Below are 10192 nucleotides of genomic sequence, written 5' to 3' on the forward strand. Positions count from 1 at the left end.
ATACCAACTGGAGGAGGAAACAAAGTGTTTCCTACCTAGAAAAGAGGGCAGGAGGGCTGCTGCCTCCGTAGCCTCATCCAGCACTAATTGCTGGTTGTTGAAATGAGCTGGTGCTAGTGGTTTCCTGTGGGCAAGGAAGCTGTGGGGCTGTGTCAAGCCATAAATATGAAGGCTGGGACTCCACATAGCATTAGACTTTGAGAGCTGCATACTGCTTTTACTGCTTTCCTGAACTACCTTTTTCTTTTTTGGCCAAAAACTTTAAAATGAGATTATTAACAAAGATGAATAAGTATTAATTGCATCCTTATGGTTTTCCCCAAGAAAGCTTTAAATTTTAAAATGAGCACTAACAGCATGCTTGTTTGCTCTGACAAGAAGAATCGGGCATTTACACTGAGGAACTGTGCTTGGAGTTCGGCAGTAGGTAGGAAACTGTGCTCAAGATGTATCCAAACCCCAGCTTGTTAACCTGCCCACATACAAGTGCAAAATCGTTTTTGTTGATGGAATTGCTTAAATGCAATAGATACGATTTATTTTTTGTGGATTTTTCTTTAGTTCTTTTGGACACTTCTTTAGTTATACTAACACTTTTTTAACACTTTTTTTGTTTCCCCCTCTCTGACTTTAGCCATTGATGGATTTCTAAAAACCGATGAAAGACAAAGACTGGCAAAGGAGAGAAGAGAAGAAAGGGAGAAATACCTTGGTAAGATGGCAGGAGGTGTATGCATTATTTATGTATATGTGTTAATAGGCTTAAGTTACTAACATGACGGTTTTTTCTGTTCTGAATTTTAAACATTGTGGTTCAATCTATTCCTAGTCTTATATCACTTAAGGTATTACTTTTAAATTAAATTATAAAAAATATATTAATCTATGTTGTCTTTGATTTCCATTTGAGTATTAATATTCTATAATTACAAGTTGAATTTCTTCTTTGATTTACGTACTTTTGAATATAGGTTTATGTGTAAGATACTGTCTATTAGGATTCTGATCTGTAAAAATACCAAATAAGCCTTGAATAATGCTTAGGATAATATGTAGGATGATTTGGTGAAACAGCCTCAATTTTAGTCTATTAAGTGTTAGCCATATTACAATATATCATGGAGTTGTTAAGTATGGCATAAAGCAGATACTTTTCATAAGTTCTTAAATGGTGAATCTTTCAAGAGAATGAGAAAAACTATTAATTCATTGCCTGAATAACATAAGCATTGATTTCAGAGTTTTTAAAATAGTCAGTTGTTTTTAATCTACTAATATCTCCAGGGAAATGTTGAGGAAATGGGGGTGGGGGTGGAAATAGATATATAAGGGGTGTGTGTATATACACAGTTTATTTCATATATACATAATATATGAATGAAATTAGATGTTCAACATTGTTTTGGACTCTCTCTGTATACATGCATATATATATATATATATATGTTTAACAATTAACTTCACTTTTCCTCAATGTAATAACAAGAAAGGCCAGTAGCACTGTTCCTTAAGGGTACCTGACAATAGCTATTAGAAGAAATTGTCAGTGTTTTATGATTTTATGAAATTTAAGCCAGATGTATATTTTGAGGAAATGTCAACTAAAGCAGTATGACTAAACTAAAGTCAACTAAAGCCTGTGAAAAGAATCATAGGAAAATACTCCTTTTCTTGCAAAAAATAAATAAGCAAACTGTTGACCATTTCCTGACAAAACCTGAGGCTTGAGACCAGTGACTTGACATTTTTTAGTACCATGGGCTTGGTGAGCAAGATTCTGTTCTGTGAAAATCTGCTGATGTTTAGTACTTAATATCCCCAGAGGTTCTGTCTATATGGGGCATGCCACCAGCCTGAGTTGTAGCTTACATCTCTTCCAGGTACACTCAGTCCAGACTCTCTTTTCTGTCCTCTTGATTATCTCTTCTCTGCTGGTTCCCAAGAAAGTGACACGATGAGTAGATTAGAAAGGACTTGGATTAAAAAGCAGAAGAGGAGATGAGAGGGAAACTGAGAGCTGGAGAATCTGGGAGTGGTTGGCACAGGGGATCTGGAAGGTGTTGGCTGCCGTTCTTGTCTCCAGACATCATATGTGCCTTCTGGAAACGTACTTTTTTAGGGTTAAGACCATTTCTAGAATGGGGAGCTCTGGGTTTTGGTCTGTAGCAAATTTGTTCTAGAAGTTCAGAAAAAAGCAGAAAGTTCCCCAGAAGGACGGATCTTTATGCAGCCGGCAGGTACTTTGCAGCAATACAGAATAACCTTTTCACCAAAGCCAAAACTCATTAATCAGTAGTTTAGTATCCCTAAATTAAGGAACAAGAATTGTATGTATGTTCATGATGACAGAATGGTTTGCTTCACTGTCCAGAATCAGTCCCAAGTTTCACCTACTTACTCAGAAGGTAATCTTAGCACAATCTCTGGACACCTCACTTTATTTTTGGTTTTTATCAACTCCAGCACGCTGTTTTCACCTGCTCTACCTGACATGGCTAGTAGTTGTTAACAGTTAGTGACCGGTCACTTGTCTTCCACTGTTTCTGAGATAACTCTATCTGTTGGCAAGTCTGATTCTTCATGTGTACAAGTCCAGGCTCTCCTGCAGGACTGACATCCCCCTCATACTGCCCTGTCCTTGGGGGGGAGGAATAGTGAATTCTCATAAGGCAAAAGGGGAAGAACGCATCAACTGTATTTCTGACAAGAATAAGGTAGAAGGTGTTCTGTAAAGCAGGTTGGATGTGAGGAAGAAGTATTTTAGAAGGATCCAGTATTCAAGGGAAAGAAATGCATGTCTTGGAAAAGGATCTGGTGTTGGAGGGATGCTGGCTTGAAACCAAGGATTCAAGGGTGGAGTGGGGCAAAGAGGGACTGAGGGTCATGGCTGTAGTTAAAGAGTCTGGAGACAGGAGCTGAGGGGGAAAAAAGGCTGATCTGAGAAGAGGGAATGGAGATAGCGGGGCAAGAACCTACGGCTGATGGGAAGATACTGAGAGAGAATGAGGAGGGCGAAAATTTGCTGTACAAGGAATCAGGAACTGAAAAAGCAGACTGAGGCTGAATAGATGAGCAGGTTGAAGGACTAGTTCTTGTATAAACAGTGTTAATTCTGGCTTTCCCTAACTTTCAAGTTCTTAGCCTGGCAACTGTGAGAATATTCCTTCTTTGATATCGGCTGTATGTGTGTTGGTATGTGACACTACAGACTTTTGTGTATACAGGCATGCTTACTGAACTCCTCTTCCCTGCCTTTTTATGGAATACACTTGCATGAGAAGTGGATTTTTCCTCATGATTTGTCACATTAACTTCCGATACTTGTTCTCCTATGTAAACCTGAAGCAACAGTCCTGTATGTAATGTTGCAGTCAGCTTGTTGTTACAGAAATTCAAATGTCTCAAGAAGATTATCATAGAATCATTTGGTTGGAAAAGACCTTTAAGATCATTGAGTCCAACTGTACCTGCCCACTACTAAACCGCGTCCCTAAGTACCTCGTCTACCCATCCTTTAAATACCTCAAGGGATGGGGACTCGACCACTTCCCTGGGCAGCCCATTCCAATGCCTGACAACCCTTTCATTGAAGAAATATTTTTTATGACTCCAGTTAGAATAAACAACTGTGCAAACCCTCAATAACAGAAGTAATTTTTATTTTCATGTAAAGAGGCAGAAGTGGGTAATTATGTAGCACCAAATTATGAACAGAATGGTGTATTTTCGAAGCTCCATAGAAAATCTGATGTGTGGTGTTTTCATGTATTTATTTTGAAGGCAGCCCCATAATGAGAAGCACAGTTTTAAAGAAATTCGAAGGGCTTTTGCTTCAACACATATAACTGATTCACTTTAAAACCTAGTGGGAACATTCATTATGTCTGAAAAAATAATTTGGCTTTAAGCTACAGAGGGATTTGAAACACAAACAAAAAAAGAGTTGTTAACTATTCTGTACACTGTTTTTACATAGGTAAGGGGCACGAACTATCACCATGTGTGCAAAGGGCTTGCCTATTTATTTGAGCAAATCACTTAAATTTACTAATCATTCCAGCACTTCTGTGCACTGTATTTTTGACCTTGGTGGACTAAAACCCTGTGTACTTGTATTTGTTGTTTTACACTATCATGTCATGTTATCAAATAATTGGAAAGCAGAAGAAAATTTGCATAAAGTGAAATGCACCTTTTTCTCTGCCTAAGCTGCTAGGGAACAGCAGATACTGGAGAAAGAGAGGAGAGCAAAACTTCAATATGAAAAACAAATGGAGGAGCGATGGAGAAGACTGGAGGAGCAGAGGCAGAGAGAGGAGCAGAAGAGAGCAGCTGTTGAAGAAAAACGGAGACAAAAGCTTAAAGAGGAGGAGGTAAGGTCCACTGGGAGATGTATGGCAGAGCAACTCTGTATGATAGCATTAAACATAGCTGAATATTGACATGCATAAAATGTTGAATTTTTTTTTTTTTGGCCCAGAGACATGTGGGCATTACTTCAGGAACCGCAAATGCACATCACCACAGCTATAAGTACTCTACTACTGCTTGTGTATCAAAAACATTTTCCAAAGCTTTTTTTGTCTCTTGATTTTTGTCTGATCTCAGTGAATAGTCATCTACTTATGCTAACGTATCTGGGACTCTGACTGTCAGACAATAAAGCATCAGCTTTGTGGAAGGTAGTTTTTAAAGATGAGTGTTTCCATAAAAGGGAAAGATGATTTTTTTTTTTTTTACTGTTTTGTTTACTGTCCATGAAACTGAAATAATATATATGAAAATGTGTTGTTTTGTTTTTATCAGTGACATTAAATCAGAAATTCTTACTTAAAGCAGTGAAGAATCTAGGTTGTTTAAAACTCTATCACAGAACAGAATTAATCATATATCTTTTGAAGCATCTTCATACCCTTCTTCTGCTTCCCTGCTGAGATCGTTTAAGGTTCTTTTTTGCTCTAGTGAGTTCAATTTCTGATGCAGATCTCTGAATGCTCTGTGTGTGTGTCTCTCCACATGACATTCTGTAGAAAACACTAGCACTGCTACTGCAACTGATAAAGAATTAATGATTTTGGGAAAACAGGGCAGTGGTTTAAAAAAAAAAAAAGGCTAAAAGATATTTCCCTAGTTCCTAGATAAAAAGGCTCTAGAAATCTTCAGTTACTAAGCTTCCTTTTTTTTCCACCCCCCACCTTTTGATCATAATATCTTTGCAAAAGAGGTAAAACGCTTCCACATGGGATCAGAATAACATACTGCTGTCCATTGAAATTTTTTTTGTTTGATTTTTCACTTTAACCTGAAGAGGAGATTGTATCCTGCCATTCGTCTTTCAACTGTAACAGATTGTGGCTTCTGCATAATAGCTGAGAATTCATTTTAAAATACTTTGTCTTGTGGTTTCAAATTTTGCTAAGAAAAATGGAAAAAAAACAGAAACAAAGGGTAGGAGGTCTCTCTCCTTCTGTGGTAAAATCTGACATGTCCCTTCCCCAGTATTTCCTGCTTGTAATAGCCTTTTGCAGCTAAGCAAAATTGATCCCCTTTATATGGGGGATGGGGATTGTAAGGGAAAGTGGCAAGTACAAAAATTTTCAAAACCCTGCCCTCAAAATATGCACCAGAGAGGGGCAGGGAGGAGGAGAGGTGTAGGAAGAGCGAGCAACTGACTGCTTTCCCTGCCTGCATGGTCTGCCTGTGCTGGCGAAATGAGAGCAGCGCTGTCGGTCGGACGTAGGAGAGGCTGTGCCAGGTCAGACCCAAAGGGTCTGTTTAGTGAGGACCCCATCTTCTGTAGTGGCCTCCTGCACTTGCCCAGAGATGGACCTAAGAGGCTGAGCACACAATGATGTTTCTCCCAAGCACCAGCAAGCCTGTTACAGCTCCCCAGCACCCCGTACGTGTGATGGGAGACTTCTCTAAAGGTGAGAGAAAGGCTGCCTCTGTCTAAGTGTTTGGTCATAATATGAATACCTCTCCTAGCTCTGCTCACTGCTTAAACTGTCCAAAGCCTTTTGGGAGCCAAGGCAGGCCCAGGCCTGGCTTCTTTCCCTTTGCTTTCCTTTCTTCCCCTTTTCCCCCAGGTTGAGGAACCTGAGGGAAGGCTATGTGAGCAGGAGGACAGGAGAGGATGCTTGTTTGGGGATGGATTAGACCTGGTGGGAGGAAAAATCGAGGAGCCTCTGAAGGAGGGGAGGGTACGTAGGGGAATAATCTGTAGAACAGGAGAGGATGAGGGAAGAAGGAAACTGGGAAAAGGAGATGCCACCACCTCCTGGCTTCCTTTCATGGTTACTTGTCATTACCTCACTTCTTGAATTCCACGGGAATTCTACTAAAGGATCTGCCAAATCCCACCCCCACTCCCCCAGCTCTTCTAATGAGCCCCTCAAACCCCATATGTGTAGTAGCAGTGGAGGTCCGAGTAAGGATGGTGATGAAGCTGCAGCTCCCTGGGCATTGCAAGTTACTCAGTGCTCATGACTCATTCTGAACGTTTGAGGCCTTCTTTACTGGAAGAGCTTTGAACCTGTATTTCCCACACCCAGCAGGGGGGAGGTGTGCCCTAGCCAGTGAGCCAGTATACTGCAGCATGCCCTCAGTGTTTCTGCTGTTAACACTGGTTTACTCTGGGTGGGCACTGGAGCACCCATTTTACCTGCTCATTGGGTGTCCAAAATGCCAAGTAGAGAGATTTTCTGCTTTGCTCTCTGCCTTACTGGTTGTCCTTTGTATCTTCAGTCTTTTTTTCCTTGGTTTTTAGCACAGCAGAAGGTGGTGCATATTTGTGATAGGAACAGGTTATATAAATCCCTCTCTAGAAAATATTGTTGTTGCATTTGTAAGAGTTTGAGAGATGAATGGCTCTTAACAAACTATGGGAACTTTTTGGCTTCCTACATCAGAGTATCCTCTGCTTGGCTGTTTTGCATGCAAAGGACTTCTCAAAAAGCTGGTGGCTAAAGTTTGATTTGTTTTGCTTACTTTTCCCCCTCTACAGTGCCAAATAAGAGATGGTGGTTTTAAAGTCTGTGTTGATGGGGGGAGGTGTTCTGGCAGAGTTCTCCTCTGGGGCAGCTGGAGCTTGTTGCAGAGCACAGTGGAAGTGTGTCCAATTCCTCAGACAGGAGCTGAATAAATGTGCCTGAAAATTACCCTGTCTACACTGACTGCACCTTTCTTATCTGTAGAGGTCTTCAGTAGTACTGCCCTTCCCTCCATATTACTTTTAAAGCTGCCCACTTCCTTTAGTAAAAGCAGCCCCTGAGCCTTGAGGAAAGAAGCATGATGGTGTTCAACAGAAGCTATTAAAGAGTTGCTTTTAACAGTAAGCAGCCAGTGGCTTTGGGACTGGATAAAAGCAAAGCTAGTCGTCATTCAGTTAAAATAATTTTTTCCCTTTCCCTATCTTGAACTTCCATGTGACTTGGAAGTACCTTGCAAATAAATGTCTACCTCTACACAGGGTATTGGGAAGTTTCCATAGAAGCTGTGTTCTTCTCCTGTTCTTGTATTCCACAAGACAACACGAACATCACTTGTACGGGCCATGTCAAGGCTGCTAGTGCGAGTAAGAGCAACAACATCCATCTAGTCAAAGATCCATTTTTAATAAAATGATCAGATTTTGTTAAAAAGGAAATTGATAAAATTAGTACTGATCCTACCAATATACTAATGTTTGAATGAACCATGGCTGCTAGACAGCATTAAATCTAATCCAACACTCAGACTTGAAAGATTGATGTAATGGCTGCTAAATGGAAAAGAATGTCCTGCAGTGTTGGAGATACTGTTTTGGTGCACATTCACTGTTTGTAAAAAGTATGCACTTAAGCACAAGAGAGTGAAAAACTCTGGATGTTATAGCGTTAATTACTTACTATATTATAATTCAAAGGTAATTACTTTTTGAATTATAATACATGGAAATAATAACTGCTTTCCAAACATCTTTTGGCAATTCATGTACTGAGTGGAAATCAGTTGCACAACTTATACCAAAATTTTGCTGCAAGCTGTTTGGGATTGCTATGTGAGCAGTCTCTCAATTTGCTGTGCGGTGGTCATAAGAAGAGTTTAGTCCTCATCACACCACCAGCCGTCCTCTGCTCCCCCTTGCCATTACTTGCCGCTGCAGCTCCCCGTGTACCTTAATGTAGAGCCTTCATTTGTCCCGTGTTGTTCTTTGATGTACACATCCTGCGTAAATTTTCCCTTTCTACACGCCCATAATTATAATTGGTTGAGAGTAGATGTGAATTGTGTTCAGAAGGGTAGTTAAGGATACTGTATTGCTTTTTACTGAGCTTTTTAAATAGAAAATAACAGAGCTCTTTTGTTGCTATGTGGAAGGACCACTCAAAAGATGAAGCCCGCTGATCATATAAGGAAACAGTGAGCTGTTTACATATGGTGCTGATGAATGTGGAGAGGAAGAGGTTTTTTGGGCTCTTTTAGATGTTCGTATTGTAGGTGTAAGGCAGATTGTTTTAGAATTGTTGGCATGACTTATTTTAAGTCATAATACTTGTAAAATGAATTTTTTCCTTGTTTTCACATGCATGTCATATTTACAGAGAGAACAGGAAAGTACTTCAGTCAAATTACTTGTATTCCCACTATTGGTTTTTGGGTTTGTTTGGTTTTGGTTTTGGGGGGTTGGTTTTTGTTTGTTTGTTTAATTCAGACAATGCAAACATTTCTTCTGTTGCTTAGTCTGAGGAAAACCTGGATGAATGAATAACTATGGAGTTTGGGAAGTAACATGTATATTTTAGATACTAGCAGTAGATGGCTCTCTCTTTATGGTTTTACTCATTCTTAATTTAACCTACATGTAAAGCTTGTACGTTATAGTTTTTTGTGGAAGCTCACTGTATCTCTAGTGCAGAGATTACTTCCTCTGTCTAGCTGTTAAGAGTTCCCAAATAAGGATTACATGGATAGTTTGATATTCTTTTAAAAAGGTACTTCATTGGTAGCATAGATAGGAAGGGTATTGTGCATTGTTTGCTGATGAAGGAATGCTTTGTCTTGTTGTTCAGTTTTTGTCGCAGACCAAAATTATTAATGTATGTGGTGTTTATGCTATGCTGCTGTGTGTCTTATTGTTTTCTCTGGCGTTTTAGTTTTGTGCTAACTTAAAAAGGTTTTTAAATAACTATCCTTCCTTTGTGAAAAATGGCCATGGTATTGTTCTTTATCTAAGCTATATCTGCGGGGCTTCATGAGGTTTAATAATTATGTTCTTTATGTGCTTTAATGAAAGGCTCTTTGCAAATTAAAATTAATGATTCTCTCCACATCATATAATTGAAGACTTCAACCTTATATTGTCGGTAGTATGGGCTTTCAAATATGTATGAAAAATTATTTAATCTCTTTAATCTATTTCAGCATGCATTTTATTATTAAAACAGCGCTTTCGTAGTAGGTGGTATAAGTGTATTCTGTGGTTTGCAAACTACAGAATGTTGCTGGTCCTTGCTCCAAGCAGCATTAAAAAAAAACCCAAGCCCAAACATAAATCACCCAGATAATTGAAACTTGACTGCTTTCATCTTATCTTTTTTGATTAATGTATAACAATATTCATTAGATACGGAAAGAAAGAAAGATTCTGTGTAAGTGTATGCTTTAATGAGAAAGAAATGGGAGGGTCATTTTCCTTTGTGAAGAGTGTGGGTAGAAAGGTATATTGGGGCAAGATGCATAGAAGAAAGTAACGAAAAGCAGACTGGAGAGAAGAACTGGTGATGAAATAGGAGGTGGGGTTTGGAAAAGAGTAAGTACAGAAAAGAGACTCAGAATTAAATTAATATTGGGAGGTGGGTAGTTTAAGGCAAAAAGTGGGAACTTGAAATGCAAAGTCAGTGCACACAGCTTTCAAACATGAAAATTGCATCATCAAGTAGCAAGAGAAGAAAGAAAGACTGTAGCAAACTAAATCAGAGGGGAGTGACTTTGGATTCCACAGATTGGAAGATGGCTTTCTTTTCAGGTCTAAAGTATGGACAAGAAGTGATAGTGTATTCAAAGCCGTGTGGTTTTTCTGTGCTGTTGCAGAAGAGGCTGTGCTTGAGCTTTGTGATGCTTCGTGCGTTTGGTCTGCAGGGAGAAAAAAGGAGGAGGAAAGAAGCAGAGCACTCATTTGCGTGCCTGCCTGGACACTGATGGCACCGACCAG

The 10192-nt window shown here is 39.5% G+C and overlaps 1 protein-coding gene across 1 annotated transcript in view; it reads left to right on the plus strand.

Moving 5' to 3' along the window:
• The first annotated feature begins 357 nt into the window (after positions 1-357).
• Positions 358-10192, plus strand: part of MAP7D2 (MAP7 domain containing 2) — a 37116-nt gene continuing 27281 nt past the window's right edge. The window contains exons 1-3 of the mRNA XM_035888574.1: positions 358-448; positions 635-712; positions 4210-4373. Of these exons, the coding sequence (XP_035744467.1) occupies positions 358-448; positions 635-712; positions 4210-4373 (333 nt within the window). The remainder of the gene's footprint in view (positions 449-634; positions 713-4209; positions 4374-10192) is intronic.

This window comes from Egretta garzetta, unplaced genomic scaffold (genome assembly GCF_000687185.1).
Source record: "Egretta garzetta isolate BGI_Z169 unplaced genomic scaffold, ASM68718v1 scaffold111, whole genome shotgun sequence".
Taxonomy (NCBI): domain Eukaryota; kingdom Metazoa; phylum Chordata; class Aves; order Pelecaniformes; family Ardeidae; genus Egretta; species Egretta garzetta.